This window comes from Ambystoma mexicanum, chromosome 6p (genome assembly GCF_040938575.1).
Source record: "Ambystoma mexicanum isolate Mex_15411 chromosome 6p, UKY_AmexF1_1, whole genome shotgun sequence".
Lineage (NCBI taxonomy): Eukaryota > Metazoa > Chordata > Amphibia > Caudata > Ambystomatidae > Ambystoma > Ambystoma mexicanum.
The window spans coordinates 607,745,278-607,762,574 of NC_090935.1; the positions used below are offsets into that span (position 1 = coordinate 607,745,278).

At 48.0% G+C, this 17,297-nt stretch overlaps 1 protein-coding gene across 1 annotated transcript in view; it reads right to left on the reverse strand.

Annotated features, from left to right (window-relative positions):
- SV2C (synaptic vesicle glycoprotein 2C) overlaps window positions 1–17,297 on the reverse strand; it is an 865,364-nt gene that overhangs the window by 135,279 nt on the left and 712,788 nt on the right. The window contains exon 7 of the mRNA XM_069627452.1: window positions 1,409–1,519. Coding sequence (XP_069483553.1) covers window positions 1,409–1,519 — 111 coding nt within the window. The remainder of the gene's footprint in view (window positions 1–1,408; window positions 1,520–17,297) is intronic.

Sequence of the window (17,297 nt, forward strand, 5' to 3'; positions counted from 1 at the left end):
TTGGGTTCAAAACGCCTCGTTAGCAGAAGTAACATATAACAACGCAATCCATAGCTTGATAAAATGCACTCTGTTATTTGGGTTATAAGCTTTCCATCCTTGGGTTTTCCCCAAAGCTACAGCATCTCCACCCCCAAATCTACTGCCTCTAGTGGGTCAACACAAGCACATCCAATGCATGCGACTCAGAATCTCCTGGTTTCTGGCGTCTTTGTCTGAGTTTGCACCGGTTGCCGATGACCTTGGACTCTGCCACACTCTCTCATTGTTATAAGCTGTGTGGCCTTCAACTTCCTGGCATCAGCCAAATGTTTCCAAGACTAGAACGCGGCCTTAGCTTACCGCTTCTAGGCATCTTCATTGCTCCATCTCTCTTCCTCGTCTGTGTACTTACATGGGGAGGAGGATGAAAACAAGGCATTTGGCTGAGAAAACCTGGGATTTCTTCCTCTATGTCATGATAAGCCATACAAGTATGCTGTACAGGTGTATGGGTGTCATGTGGAATTAAGGTTGGCAGGTTATTTTGCTCTATGGAGTTGGTCTTCTCCTATGTGGTCCTCCCGCAGATAGCCACCCCAGGTCAGAGTCAGGTAGCTTCTTCCTTTCCCTGGTCACATAAGAGCAGTTTCTCTCCAGATAATCAGTGGCGATATCACTAGATTTGTCACAGGGCATAGATGAAGGTCTGTCTTCTGGTTCCTTCCTATATGCACCGCGGAAGTTCAAGTGTGCACATGCCTTGGCTTCTGGTGGATCTTAGACTTGGGGACTTAAGGGTGACAGCCTTGCAAATGATGCAGCAGACTTTGAAGGAGATATGTGCTTGTGGCGTGAGCCAGTGCAGTTTGGGGAGGGTTGGGGTGATGTGGTAGAATTGGCAGAGTCCTTTGATGGGTCTTGCTGCAGCAGTTAGGAAACATCTCACGGGTGCCAGGGTGGTCCCCGGAGGATGGTCCACAGGGGCTGTGCTTCTTCTCCAATTTGGGGAATTAGCAAACATTGCTGCTTTTCTGACAGAAAGTAAATTGTATAGCAATTCTTTTTGTCATACAATAATTGTTTTAGAAGCACAGCTACTTTTCAGAGAATTAATGAACTTCTCAACAAACCAAATCGGTTTGAGTTTGCCCTTTTGTCATGGTAATCGTACAATGCACAATTTTAGCCCAAAAATCCCCAACTAATTGTCAGGTGAACTACATTCACACAGAACTACTCTTTAACGGTCTGGTTTCAGGTTTCCAAACACTCGTTTTCAAGTTTTGCAGTTGTGAAAATAACGAATTCCTTTTTAATGAGAAGAACCCGGAAAAGCAAGAACTATCCATGGGAAGGGGACCCAGAGTCAACGAAGGTTCCCTGGAAAGTTGATTTGGGCTGTGCAGGTGCTTGGTGTTATACTCACCCCATAAAGCTCTGTGCGGATCCGAACCCAGCATCTCTTGTACCAGGCTCCTGTATCCATGGCAATCTCAATAAACTCATCAATCTGCTTTGGGGTCTTTATCCTGTTCACCTGCAAGAGAGACAGAAAAGCTGAAAAGACACCCCTGGATTGATGGGGGATCCACAGACAAACGCATGACAAAACTTGAACAGTAGCAATGATAGTGGGACATGAATAAACAGGTACTAGTCATTGACTCCCCTAAACGTCGCTAAGGAAACAGTGGCCTGACTAAAGCGGTTGGTCTGAAGCAATGCTTTTAAACTCAAGGCTAGACGGGAGGGAACACAATCATATTGGGTGACTTGGAACCAGTTTCTTCAGATTCTTAACAGTTCCTTCAAAAATATGCAGCACTTTTGGTCATTTTTGGTCATAAAAGATGTATTAGATTTTGTTGAGAGGATGTTGTAACCAGCTGCACAGAAATAAGATTGATGAAGAAAAAAGTAGATTTTTAAAAGGAAGTTTTTTGCTACCTTTAAAGTTCAGGAAGAAATGCAATATGTTGTGGGTAATGAAATGATACCTTTATTGGGCAGGCAAACTTGCTACAATAATGCTCAACTAAATCAGATGTCTCAACAACATTTCTCCTTTCTTCCAATGTAAGTATTTAAAGCTGAGAAGGCATAGATTCAGGGAAAAGGGAGTATTCAGCCGGGCTGTCTGTAGGATACTGTAGTGTCCTATATGTTATAAATGATGTCTGAGTGAGTGCAAGAGATGTGTTGGAATGCTAGTGGATCTTGGAGTGCTGGGACATCTGGGAATTCTGGGTATGGCCGCCAGGTCAGACCTCGCAGCTGCAATGGCACCCGTGAGCAAATGTATCTATGTGAATGCAATGGGCCTCATTACACGGATGGCGGTGAACCATGTCGTTATTAGCGCCATGGTTCATGCCGTTAAAATACCGGCACCGCCTTGGTGGAAAGGGGAATTAACGCCCTATTCCAAGGTTGGCGGGGCGGTAATTCCCCCTTTCACCATTGCCCTTCCCCATTCCCATTTTTGCCCCATAGGGCTCTATGGGAATGGGGAAGGGTACCGTAATTAGCTCCCTGGTCCCTTTGCGGATTGTATTTTTAACGCCTGCAAAAAGCAGGAGTTAAATTCCCCAACCCGCAAAGGGACCTCGTAGTAAGGCGGTAAGGATTTACTGGTACCGGTAAAATACTGGTACCGGTAAACCCTTACCGCCATCCGTGTAATGAGGCCCAATGTATCTATGTGAAAAATGTGATAGTGGGGTATACATAAAGCAGAAACCCTGTACCCCTCTTTCCACTACGTCTTTCAGTCTGGTAGATATCAGACCCCTACCTCCTATATGTTGAAAGTCTGAGATTGTGGCATGCTTAACACCAGCTGTTGTGACCATACCACGGCGAGTATTCAAAAGAAGGTTACCCCTGAGAAAGCCCTATCGAATGTTTCCCTGAAGAGACGATAATCTGAGGGAGGAATTCCCAGAAGGAATATGAAAAAGAGGAGCTGGTAATGTTAAGAAAGACGAGCGTGACACCCTGAGGATATTGGCTGAAGAGAATGCATGGATCTTACCGAAAGAGATGACGAAGTTAAGAATCGAGTATACTTCATATGTGAAAAGAAGATTGCACGTGTGCGAAGTACTGCAGAAAATGCAAGCCATTCAATAACTATACAGATGCTGTAATGCAAGTAGATTAAGTAATCATAGAGCTGGCTATATGTAGTAAATAGACTGCAGGCAAAGCTGCCATTGTATAAAAAATGGACATCAGTGGGCCTCATTACGAGGCTGCCGCTGGTATTTTTTTTTCCGGCGCCCAGGAATGGGCAATTACCGGGTCATTATGGCCTTGCCGGACCCGGTAATTGCCCATACCTGGGCGCCGGAAAATATATTCTTCCTCATTCCCATTGAGCCCCGTAGGGCTCAATGAGAATGTGGAAGCCGGATGCACCGGCACCGTTATCAACATTGCGGTGCATCCAACATGCTCTGCTCGCGGTTGCCGGTATGGCCACCAGGTCAGACCTGGCAGCTGCAATGGCACCCGTGAGCAAAACTCATAGTTTGCTGGTCCGGGAACTACGGTACCGACATGCTTACCGGTAACGTAGTTCCCAGATCGGCAAACTTATAATGAGACCCAGTATCACGAGTGTAAGTCAGGACCTGTAAAGAAAAGGCGAGAACTGTGTTGCAGCAAAAATAGGTTGAGATTGTGGTAACGAACAGTGAGGCTATCTGGCGTGGTATCAAAGCTGAAGCAGCCAAGGTTGGTTATCTATTCTTGAAGGTAGTGAACGTGCAAAGCTGAATCATCCATTTTTAAGGTGTAAAGAAAGAACATCAAAGTGCCAAGTTTTAATTCATTTAAGACATTTAAATGCTGTAAAATGGACCAAATCGTGGTCTCCTGTCACGTGAGCCAAGAATGGAACTAGAGTTCAGCTTGGAGCCCTAGAACAACGATAGTGAGTGCTTGCACTCCCATATATTCCCAGACACAAGAATACTTAGCAAGGCCATGTTCAAAGACAATCTTAATGGCAGAAGGCATGGGTGATGAGAGATGTTGGGCTAATTGGATGGGGAGGTATAGTCAAGTCCACCTCCTGGCACCTGGGTCTGAGCTTATGTGCTGCTAAGTGTACCGAATGTTCCAGACATGCCACGAGCGTGCCAACCAATAATAGAGGGCCATATAACGAAGGGGCTTATAGATTGAAGAGCAATGATAAACAGTGTACTTAATAGTGTTAAATATTACATGTTTTTAAAGGTAGGCATAAGTTGTCCACCTGAGAGTGGGCAGCCAATCACAATCCTAGTTCCAATGCAATGTATACTTAGATGTTGCCCTTAAGCCTACCACAGCCTTTGATAGGTTTTATATTATTTTCCACATAGTATGACATCATGTCTGATGTATTTTTTGCATGTAAGGATGCTTTCTTGAGAAATGCACTGAGAGCTTGAGTGAACATCCATTGATGTCCATTGCAACTCCCTGTTTTAGATAATTGTTAGTAAAACAGCACCTTTGCCATTTTCCTGAGTTGGTTCGATTATTTGGTGTCTGAGTTATTATGCATCCCATTCATTGTATACACGCTATTAAAAGGGCCATGTGCTCAGAACCAAGCACCATCTCCTTCAAGACATTGCCAAATCACTAGTCACATGAATTCACTGATTTCAAAGACTTGTGATGTGATTGTTTTTAATTGAAACCTAGCAGCGTCAAACCAACTTGTAACAACACAGAAAGCCAAGACCGTAAAGATTAACATGAATACCTTTATTTCACTCCATTATAAGAAATATTGCCACGTTGGCTGCTGATCACAGCAACTCATTTGAGTCGGTCCTCTGGGACACCTTTACAAATTTAAGAGGTGACAGTAAAACGAACATGAACTTAAAAAGAATCCTATATTTCCCAGGTAAGCCAAGCGAACAAACTTACAGCATTTCTCACTGAGCTATGACAGGCGTGTATTCTGCTCTCTTAAATTAAAGGTACTTACAGCACAGTAAGACTACTTCCCTATTTAAAGTTGATCACATGTCATGATGTCTGCCCATACCTTTCAGAAGCTGGAAATAATTAAGGAATTAGATGGAGAAGTGCTAAGACCTGGCTGGAATGACTGGGATGGGCGCAGTTAGTGGCTAGAATGGCATTGCTAAAAAACGGAAATATTTCTATTAGAAAATGGATCAGAGGGAATCCCTTTGTGCAGCTCGCTGTGCAAAGAGCAGCCTCCTCCGTTATGAGCCACCAAGGAATGGTCATGGTTCTCCCACTGATATGATATGATGTGGCATTTATAACGCGCCTGTACACAAGTGTTTACTAGGCGCGAGCCTACCTCCAATGCTACTGGTCCCGCTACAAAAGCTAGCAAATTCACCTGAGGGAACCTTTAACCTTGCCTCATTTGCAGAGATAATTCTGGTCCTATTTTGATCCCATAGGAGAGCAGAAAGTAATGTACCAGTTCTTTGAAAAAGGAGCCGGGAAATACACGGTGTAAGTCATAGTGGGCCTAGCATACCATTAAAGATAAGGGCCGGTATCTTTCTCAACGTTCTGACCTTAATAGACCATGAGGCTCATTATGAGCATGCCGGGCTGGAAGAAATGCTGGAAAAATGGCTGGTAATACCAGTTTCTGCATTTTTTCCAACCGGCATACTGAAAGTCTGCCGGTAGGGCCAGTGAACCACCGGCAGGCCTGACCTTACCGTTAGTTCAAGCCCCTCCCGGCAGAGAATTCACTGAATCACTGGCGCGGTTGCCAGTTGTGCCAGTGATTCAGGGGTTCCCATCCCATGGAGTTCTGTTGGACTCCATGGAATGACAACTTACCGCTGTTGCCGGCACCCGTAATTTCCCGGTGACACAGGAATATCGGGTACCAGCAACGGTACGAGGAGTTTGCTGGTAACCCTTCGGTACTACCGGTGGGTTCGCTGCAAACTCCCAATGAGGGCATATGTCTCTGATAGTGTTTTAACCCTTTCACTGCCCTTAAACATACGTATACACATCCTAAATACCTGTAGGAAATCAGGCGCGGAAGCATAGGTGTAGATCTGCTTCAAAATGTATCACGCAGTAGTTTCCTAGTTCTGATATCCTAGTTCACTTAGTCCAAAACATACTTAAATATTGTATCTACTCCTTTTCCCGCTGCAGTCATGGGGTCCTGTAAAAGTTTGTGTACAAGAACGTTCTTAGCAATGGCTTCTGATTTGTTGTTCTCAGGCCCCAATAATCTCCAACCGTTTTGGGGTACATTGCCTACTGCTCGAGGAAGAGAATGACACCTGTGCATGCTTGCGACATCTCACACTTAAGTTAGCTCTATCATAGCTTTCCCTGTTTTGGGAAGGAACATCCTTCATATTTGTACATAGCCAATCCTCCGGCACGGTTCCACCATGTTTGCTCGAGAATATTTGTTTGAGTCCCATTTGATCGATTTTATTTGTACCCATTTCCCTACAAGAAAAGCAGGAGAAGAACCCTGCAACCCCTCTCACCACATCACCCCACACTAATATATTCCTACTCCTAATCTCCCATCTATTGTTGCGGCAAAATGAGTAAAAAAGAGAAGTGCAAATGGGCCAGTACCCTCCGGCACATAACTCTTTGGGGTTTAGAGGCTTAAAATGTTGAGGGTTGGACACCTGTGCACTACTGGAACAAATGGGATCTCAAAATCAGGATCCATGGTAAGTGACAAATGTAGACCCTGAAATCAGAGGTCTGCACGGATCATATTAAGACATTGATCGGGTTGATTACCTGCTTCAGTGTTCTAACCGGGAGGAGCCCCATTGACTGCGACCGCCTACTTCCTCAAGTAGGACTTCCCTGATTGCCTTTTTGGTGACCAGCGATAGGGTGTCCATGCCTGATTATCAATGGATCATTTCAACACAATCCTTTGTCAGACGCTTGTTCTAGATCTGCGCTTATGAGATTCCATTATCGGCATCTGGGGTACGGGAGCTGAACTCGGGTGATCAAGGAGGGCTCCCGGATCGCTGGTACCCATGGCATCAAGATGTGTGGAGGGAAGAAACACCAGTTCTGGCAGAGCATTGTGGGCATAATAGCAGTGGTCTCCTCCCACCCTGAACTGTGCAGCAAATTCACAAAAGGTGGAATGACTCAGAGAGTCGAGTGAGGAACAATGCGTGCACACGCCGCAGGGAAACCCTTGACACCAGAGTGTGCTGCCACTGCTCTTACGCTGATGGTGGAAGAAGATCCCTGAAAACCTGGACTCCGCTGGCCTGGAGGGTAATGGTGGCCAGGAGGGTGGAGCTAAGCACGTCATCAACTGCCACCAAGGAGTACACCAAACTCTCACCTGGACCATGCAATCATTTGAAGTTCATATTTCCAATCATGTCTGTGCACGCGTGCAAGGGTTAGAGCCATTTATCAGTCATGACCAACAGAGTCTCAACCTACTCTGAACTCCCTAGTTACCATGGCCTGCGTGATTGTCCCTTACATGCCAACCTGACTGTTAGGAAATATTTCGTAATTGTAGGTAATTTTCCTTCCATGTGGCAACCCCTAAACTTTTTGCTGTTGTTTTTCACCTTGTTCTCGACTTTGCCAGAGAAGTGGAGCCTTCTGCCGCACTCCTCGGGGCTTTCGCTCCTTTCTTACGGGGAAACTGACATGCCCTTAAGACAGTCAGTACCGGGGAACGCTGTTTCCCGTAGTTTCTTTTATCATGTTGCGGCTTTCGTGCAACATGACACAAGAGGGCACTGTAAGCTAAGTTACAGCTCTCTTGGGTCTCTAGCCTTCTACAGGCCCTAGATACTCGTTTAGGATTGTATCTGATCGGTGCAAGTGATTCAGGGACGGGAATGGTGGCAGCGATCGTTTCTTGTGTTTTGAGCTCCTTTTGGCGTTCTAAGCGCGTTTCTCGCCCTTAACCCAAAATGGTGGCCTGGCTCCCAAAATGGCCAGACAACGAGGCTCCTTTGTCCTGTCCGCTGACCGTCTTGCTCCCTTCACCTTCCCCAGGTCGAGCCGACCCGGGGCCTTCATTATTTGGGCATGTACTTTCCCGCGAAACACGGATGCTTTCGCGGGCTTCTACATGTCTTGTGTGTGCCTCCAGGATGTGGGCTGGGATGTCTGGTCCCAATACACATCCTGGGTGCCAGATAGTCTAGGGTGGTGTGAATGCCTGGGACCACCGTGCTCCGTGATTGGTCCACGAATGGTGTGAGTGTTGATGAGCGGATCTCCCATTGGGTCCCCTCCGTTTTGGCGCGAAGGGAACCGTGGATAAGAGGGGGCTGGAAACACCACTACCAGGTCGATCTCCTGAGTTCTCACGAACGAAGCAATACAGGAGCCAAGTATCCTGCAACCAAGAGGCTGGACCGAGGAATTGCTGGTGACCCGCTGAAGGACTTCTCCTCTGCACTGCTGTCGCCTTGTGAAACCCTTTTCACCTTTGATCGAGCCAGAAGGCCTGTACTGGTATTTCGACCCTTGGAATAGCGGGAACAGCTATTCTTGGCATCTTCACCAACTCCTGCCAGTAAGCCTTCGGAAGCGTCTCTGGGCCATCCAGCTGACTGACCAGCTTACACGGGAGTCTTGCTCTGTAACCGCTGCCAGGTTGTGTAGTATTTCGAGTCCTTGTCACTCTCACACGCTTCGTACACTTGGCGTTCCCAGGTCTCACGTGAGTAGTGTACATTTGGCTCAGATACACACGGCCGCTCCGTCGCCCTGCTGTGGTAACAAACTGTGCAGGTTTCTTCGATTGGGACGTCTTTTTACTCAACACGACGACGAGGCGTTCCCTGCTCTTCTGAACCTGCCAGCTACTGAAACGGACGCGGCGAAGCCTGGGTCTGCTTGCATCGGGGACCGGTGAGTAGCATAGCTAGGATCTGGTCGCCCTCCTGCAGGAGCCCATTGCTTTTCCCCGCTGTGTCAAACAGCACCCTTTTCCGTACTCGTGCTCTGCTTCTGCCCACTGTGGAGGCTGCGCTTGAGTCGCGGAACTTGTTCTTCTTCTTTTGTGCACTAAACTGAACTGCCTGATTTCCCTCGAAGAGCTTCTCGTTTTGCCCGTTGGCACCAGCGCGTGCAGGTACTTTTGAGCACAAGGCTCCACTCTTCGCAGGGCTCGGACTTCAATCTAGTTAGGTGCCTCTGAAGGCGAACTGGGTCTAAGCATTATTGCGCACTGCCTGTTTTCCCTCCCTTTTAGGTGGACTACACATTTCGTGCATCTAACGCTTGAGACTGTCGTATTTGTATACATATTGTGTTGATATGGTATGTGTTGGTTTACTATTGTTATATTGTGATTTTCTCGCTACGGTCATTGTTTTAAAGGCCTTGAAATAAATGTGTATATATTTTTAATATAACAACTGTTTGGAGTAGTTTGTAAGTGTTCTTGCTTTGTGTGCTCATTGCGGGCTTTCAGTCACCCTCACCCCTCTTGAGACCTAGTCTTGACCGCCGCGATCGCTACCTTGATTGGTCTGGCTCGTCCAGAGGTTACCCTGTTCCAAGTAATTAGGTTGGCCTTCTGAACTTCTGCGCCACCAGGACAGAGTTCAGAAATCCGTCTTAACAAATTGGTGTACAGCGGTGGGATACGACTGAAGGTATCCAGTGTTGCGCACAAACTAAGGCATTTCAGGTTATTCCAAACAGGACACGTAGTGAATTTTTGTAGTATAACTTTAAAAAGGCCATAGTCCTATCTAACAGTATGGAAACAAATACCTTGTTAACTTTAAATGCTTCCAAATCAGAAACATTGAAAAAGATGTGTGCGGAGAGAGGTGTTTCCTCTCAAGGCACGAAATTGGAAATGATCCAAAGAATCGTGGTGTGGCAAGAAGCGCAGCTTGACGCTATAACTTCTGAGGACAGTGCGGAAGGAGGTGGGGCTGCTCTCACTGGTAGAACCGACGGTTCTGCCGCTGCACTGATCCACCGCAACCACGAGGACAGGGAGGATGAGATGTCGAATGTTTCCTCTGCCAGTGCTGATGGGGAGGCTATGCTTGAATTCAAGAAGCAAGAGCTGCGGTTTAGGCAGCAGGAGCTTGAATTCAGCATAGCCAAACTAAAAATCGAACAGGCAGAAAAACAAAAAGACAGGGATCACCAGTTGGAACTGGCCAAGCTTCAGATTGCAAATGGGTCCAAGGGTCCTGGACATGGGTCTGGGGCCTCCTCTCATCCACGGTTTCCGAAAGATCTGCTCAGTGTGTATGAGGAAAGGAATGACATTATGGACTGGCTGAATGCGTTTGAGTATTCATGCGAAGTTCAACAAGTTGACAATGCTGATAAGATTGCCTGGTTACTCAGCAGACTGCCCCATTCTGGCTGTAGTGCCATTCTGGAAATGTCGAAGGCTGAGCGAGCTGATTTCGCAATGTTAAAGTAAACTCTCATTTTAAAGTTTGGGAAGACTCCGGCCCAATATTTGAAACGTTTCAGAGAGTATAAGAAAAAGGAAGGTGGTACTTGGGTATCTTATGTCACTGAGTCCTTGAAAAACTTAACTGGCTGGGTCGAAGGTTATAAGGTTTCTACCTTCGAAGGCATGATAAATCTTGTCATGCTGGAACACATTTTTGCATCTTCTTCCCCGGAGCTTAAGCAGCATTTGGCCGATTCGAAGGAGATAGATCCTAAGAAGCTGGCCATTGCAGCCGACTTATGGGTGTCACATCGAGTGTCCCATAAGGACAAAACTCATCCTGGTAAGCAGGAGGAAGGGAAAAAGTCCAAAGATAAGGATGGTGGAGAATCTGATAAATCTTCTTCTCATAAGGGCCACAAAAAGAAAAATAAGGGTAAGACACAAGAGAACTCACAGGGTAGTGGAGGTCAGCCTCCGAAACAGAACTCTGGTTACAATAAGCCTCCCTATGTAAACAGACCCAATGGATCTTGTTTTGCTTGTGGAGCAACTGACCATGTGAAGGGGGATCCCCGGTGTAAGGTTAGACCTTTGGGGGTCCACTCCGCTAATCTGGCCTTCTCCTCCTACGAGGAAGAAGAGATTACAGGAGCATCCTTCTCCTCAGACTCATTTCCCAGCGGGATAGAGGCTGAGGTAGTTTTAGTGTCCCTGGGTTCCTGGGAGCCTAAAGTCGCAGAGGCTTATGCTAGGATTCCGGATAATACCAAGCACTACTTTAAAGACAGTGTGCTGATCAATGGAGTAGATACTCCAGTTCTTAGGGATAGTGGGTGCAGTCGCACTGTAGTGGATTCTACCTTGGTAGACTCAGAGGAAGTTGCCAGAGCTACTCTGATGCCCACTAAGTTGGCTGACGACCCACTCCATATGTTCCCAGTAATACCTGTAAATCTTACTTTAAATGGTACAGCAGTCAGGATTCCAGTGAGCATTCAGAGAAACGTCCCGGGAAAGGTCTTGTTAGGTAATGATCTCAGAGCTTTAGGGCTCGTAGGAGACACTGCCGAAAGACCCTACACACGGTCTCAAGCACGGGCAGGATTGGCCAAGACCAATACGCTGCCCCAGCCGAAGGGGAAACTAAGGCGAAAGGAGTCGACAAGTCAAGACGAGGGAAAGAGAATATTCCCCCGAGCTCGCCTACCACTGCGGTGGAGGAAGTTGGTCAATCGCCCGGGCCTGACGAGGAGGTGATGATGCCTGAAGTATTTGACCCCAACGATCATCCTGAACTAAAAGACTTGTTAGTTGAAGGAGGTCCTGATAGGGACGAATTCAGTAAAGGCCAACGTGAGTGCCCATCTCTGGAAGGCCTAAGGAGACAGGCCTGCTCCCAGCTTGAGGGTGAACCTCCTGGGACGCATAGGATTTATTGGGAAGGTGGACTCCTGTATAGTGAGCCCACAGAGTCTACAGAAGGAGACCATAGGAGGTTGGTGGTTCCCCTTGCTGTTAGGCCCTTCCTCCTGCAGTTGGCGCATGAAGTTCCCCTTGCTGGTCACCTTGGTATGAAGAGGACCAAGCAAAGGTTATCCATGCACTTCTACTGGCCCAAGATGGGGGTGCAAGTAGAAAGTCACTGCAGGAGTTGTCCCTCCTGCCAGTTGTCTGGTAAGGTTGGCGCGACAATCCAAGCTCTGTTGGTACCGCTCCCAGTTGTGGGGGTACCATTTGAAAGGGTAGGGATCGACATCGTTGGTCCCCTTGACCCGCAAACATCCTCGGGTAATAGGTTTATCCTGGTGCTGGTCGACCATGCAACCAGATATCCTGAGGCCATCCCATTGAAAACTGTAACTGCCAAGTCAGTTGCAAAAGCTTTACTTGGCATATTTACTAGGGTTGGCTTCCCTAAAGAAGTTGTGTCGGATCGTGGCAGCAACTTTATGTCGAAGTATATGCAGGCTATGTGGAAAGAATGTGGGGTCACCTACAAGTTCTCTTCTGCATACCACCCCCAGACCAATGGTCTGGTGGAACGTTTCAACAGAACGTTAAAGAGCATGATTGGGGCTCTGGAGGAACCTCAGAGAAGAAAATGGGATCTTCTTTTACCATGCTTACTGTTTGCCTACCGAGAGGTACCACAGGAGGGTGTTGGCTTCAGCCCCTTCGAACTTCTGTTTGGTCATCCCGTACGGGGACCCTTAGCCATCGTCAAAGAGGGATTGGAGATGCCCACTCCCCCTCTTACTACCAACGTAGTTGATTATGTGCTAGGGCTCAGAAAACGGATGGTACTTCTGATGGGCTTGGCTAGTGATAAATTGAAGGCAGGACAAGCGCTGGTGAAACATTGATACGACCAGAAAGCTTCCCTCATCAACTTCACACCTGGTCAGCAAGTCCTGATCATGAATCCCATAAGGCCTCGAGCTTTACAGGACAAATGGTCAGGCCCTTACACAGTGGTGGAGCCCTTGGGTGAGGTTAACTATTTAGTGGACCTTGGAAGGCCTGGACAGGCTCCAAAAGTGTTTCACGTGAATAGGCTGAAGGCTTTCGTCCCAAGAGTCGAAATCGCAGCACTGCTACTGGCTTCAGATGTTGAGGAAGAGGAGTCTGAACCTCTCCCCGACCTGTTCCAAAGCGGTCCTTCAGATAGCTCCTTTGAGGGTGTCCGAGTGGCCCCTCACCTGACTTCTGATCAGCAGGCTGAGGTGAAAAGTTTGCTTAGGCAGTTTTCCCCCCTTTTTCACAGTCGCCTGGTTTGACACCTTGGTGCAAACATAACATTGACACAGGAGACAGTGTACCTACCAAAAGTAGGGGATACAGGATGTCGGACAAAGTACGGTCTTATATTAAGACCGAGGTCAACAAGATGTTAGACCTTGGGGTGATTGAACCCTCTAGTAGTCCTTGGTCCAGCCCTGTGGTTTTGGTTCCAAAGGCAGGCACTTCTGAATTGAGGTTCTGCGTGGATTACAGGGCTCTGAATGATGTCACCAAGACAGATGCACACCCCTTGCCTCGAACAGATGTGCTGGTGGATACTTTGGGTGCCTCCAAGTACCTCAGCACGTTTGACCTCACTGCTGGCTATTGGCAAATAGCGTTAGCAGAGCATGCCAAGGAGAAGACAGCATTTTCTACTCCAGACGGCCTTTACCAATTCCGGGTAATGCCGTTCGGGTTGAAGAATGCACCTGCCACTTTCCAGAGGCTTGTGAATCATGTGTTGAATGGGTTGGACGAATTCTGTCTTGCATATCTGGACGATATAGCAGTTTTCAGTGCCACCTGGGAAGACCATGTGAAACACCTCGGGTTTGTGTTCCAGGCTCTTCAGAAAGCACACCTGACCATAAAGGCTAGTAAATGCCAGATTGGACAAGGCTCAGTGGTTTACCTTGGACATGAAGTAGGTGGAGGGAGGATACAGCCTCTTCCCAGTAAAGTACAAGCAGTACAAGACTGGCCTACCCCCACTACGCAAACCCAAGTGAGAGCCTTCTTAGGACTCACGGGGTATTACCGCAATTTTGTGGCAGACTATGGCACCATAGCTGCCCCTCTGACTGCCCTCACAACTCCGAAGAAACCCAAGAAGGTAACTTGGACCGACGAGTGTGAGAAGGCCTTCAATGGCTTAAAAGACTCCTTGTGCCAGGCCCCTGTCCTCAGGGCCCCTGATTATCAAAGACCTTTTATCGTGCAGACGGACGCCACTGACACTGGGATAGGAGCTGTACTATCACAAGTAGATGAGAAGGGTAAGGAACACCCTATTGGTTTTATTAGCCGCCAGCTTAAGGACAAAGAGCTCAGATAGTCCACGGTAGAGAAAGAATGTTTCTCTGTTGTGTGGGCCCTAAGGAAGCTGAGGTCCTACCTCTATGGGACCCACTTCACTGTGCAAACTGACCATAAGCCCTTAAAGTGGCTAATGAACATGAAGGGGGAGAATCCAAAGTTGCTTAGGTGGTCCATAAGTCTACAAGGCTTCGACTTCACTATTGAGCATAGGCCAAGTGTCCAACATAGCAATGCTGATGGGTTGTCCAGAATGTTTAACCGGCCTGAACAAGAGACTCATCCAGGGGTGGATTAGTTCCCCCTGTCCATAGTCTGGGAGGGGCGAGTGTTAGGAAAGATTTCGTAATTGTAGGTAATTCTCCTTCCATCTGGCAACCCCTAAACTTTTTGCTGTTGTTTTTCACCTTGTTCTCGACTTTGCCAGAGAAGTGCAGCCTTCTGCCGCACTTCTCGGGGCTTTCGCTCCTTTCTTACGGGGAAACTGACATGCCCTTAAGACAGTCAGTACCGAGGAACGCTGTTTCCCATAGTTTCTTTTATCATGTTGCGGCTTTCGTGCAACATGACACAAGAGGGCACTGTAAGCTAAGTTACAGCTCTCTTGGGTCTCTAGCCTTCTACAGGCCCTAGATACTCGTTTAGGATTGTATCTGATCGGTGCAAGTGATTCAGGGACGGGAATGGTGGCAGCGATCGTTTCTTGTGTTTTGAGCTCCTTTTGGCGTTCTAAGCGCGTTTCTCGCCCTTAACCCAAAATGGTGGCCTGGCTCCCAAAATGGCCAGACCACGAGGCTCCTTTGTCCTGTCCGCTGACCGTCTTGCTCCCTTCACCTTCCCCAGGTCGAGCCGACCCGGGGCCTTCCTTATTTGGGCATGTACTTTCCCGCAAAACACTTATGCTTTCGCAGGCTTCTACATGTCTTGTGTGTGCCTCCAGGATGTGGGCTGGGATGTCTGGTCCCAATACACATCCTGGGTGCCAGAGAGTCTAGGGTGGTGTGAATGCCTGGGACCACCTTGGTCCGTGATTGGTCCACGAATGGTGTGAGTGTTGATGAGCGGATCTCCCATTGGGTCCCCTCCGTTTTGGCGCGAAGGGAACCGTGGATAAGAGGGGGCTGGAAACACCACTACCGGGTCGATCTCCTGAGTTCTCACGAACAAAGGAATACAGGAGCCAAGTATCCTGCAACCAAGAGGCTGGACTGAGGAATCGCTGGTGACCCGCTGAAGGACTTCTCCTCTGCACTGCTGTCGCCTTGTGAAACCCTTTTCACCTTTGATCGGACCAGAAGGCCTGTACTGGTACTTCGACTCTTGGAATAGCGGGAATAGCTATTCTCGGCATCTTCACCATCTCCTGCCAGTAAGCCTTCGGAAGCGTCTCTGGGCCATCCATCTGACTGACCAGCTTAGAAGGGAGTCTTGCTCTGTAACCGCCGCCAGGTTGTGTAGTATTTCGAGTCCTTGTCACTCTCACACGCTTCGTACACTTGCCGTTCCCAGGTCTGTAGTGAGTAGTGTACATTTGGCTCAGATACACACGGCCGCTCCGTTGCCCTGCTGTGGTAACAAACTGTGCGGGTTTCTTCGATTGGGACGTCTTTTTACTCAACACGACGACGAGGCGTTCCCTGCTCTTCTGAACCTGCCAGCTACTGAAACGGATGCGGAGAAGCCTGGTTCTGCTTGCATTGCGGACCGGTGAGTAGCATAGCTAGGATCTGGTCGCCCTCCTGCAGGAGCCCATTGCTTTTCCCCGCTGTGTCAAACACCACCCTTTTCCGTACTCGCGCTCTGTTCTGCCCACTGTGGAGGCTGCGCTTGAGTCGCGGAACTTGTTCTTCTTCTTTTGTGCACTAAACTGAACTGCCTGATTTCCCTCGAAGAGCTTCTCCTTTTGCCCGTTGGCACCAGCGCGTGCAGGTACTTTTGAGCACAAGGCTCCACTCTTGCAGGGCTCGGACTTCCATCTAGTTAGGTGCCTCTGAAGGCGAACTGGGTCTAAGCATTATTGCGCACTGCCTGTTTTCCCTCCCTTTTAGGTGGACTACACACGCTTGAGACTGTCGTATTTGTATACATATTGTGTTGATATGGTATGTGTTGGTTTACTATCGTTATATTGTGATTTTCTCGCTACGGTCATTGTTTTAAAGGCCTTGAAATAAATGTGTATATATTTTTAATATAACAACTGTTTGGAGTAGTTTGTAAGTGTTCTTGCTTTGTGTGCTCATTGCGGGCTTTCAGTCACCCTCACCCCTCTTGAGACCTAGTCTTGACCGCCGCGATCGCTACCTTGATTGGTCTGGCTCGTCCAGAGGTTACCCTGTTCCAAGTAATTAGGTTGGCCTTCTGAACTTCTGCGCCACCAGGACAGAGTTCAGAAATCCGTCTTAACACTGACCCATTCCAGATGGACTTGGTAGACCAGTCCTGGGTTTAACTTTGCATTCAGGGACATGTAGTCCTGGGTTAATAGGGCAATCTGGGACTTGCAGTCCCAGAATGCCAATTTAAAGCCAGGACTGGACTAGTATTTCACAAATGGAATGGGGCTTATTGGCATCCATGTTCTCCAACAGGGAACCCTACCACAGATGGGAACACTGCCAGTGGCTTGCAAAGCCCCAGAACTCACGCCACAATTATAGTCACCACCACTGCCTGCACCCACACTTCTGCTAGATACACTGCAGCGGCAACATGGACCACAGGATCTGGAGGCCCTGCACCAGCACCTCAACACGTCCCTACTGGTGGAGCAAAAGCATGAAAATAAAGCAAAAATCCAGTAAGCTGCCGCCAGGGAAATCTTCGGCAAGACCGGTTTGACTACATCTGGACCCTTGGCCTCAACATAGGCTGAACATACTCCTCTGTCAGTTTCTGACTGAGGTGCCGAGTCCCCTGCCCCCTGGTGAGGCCCTGCGGGGAGGCAGCCCCAGTGGTCATGCAGGTGTCGGGTGGGTCCAAACGAAGGGACGAAGAAGACTAAACACGGTCTAAAGTGCAACATCTATATGATAATGGAGCTTGACAACAGCAATACCAGTTGTCTCCGAGAACTGCGGAT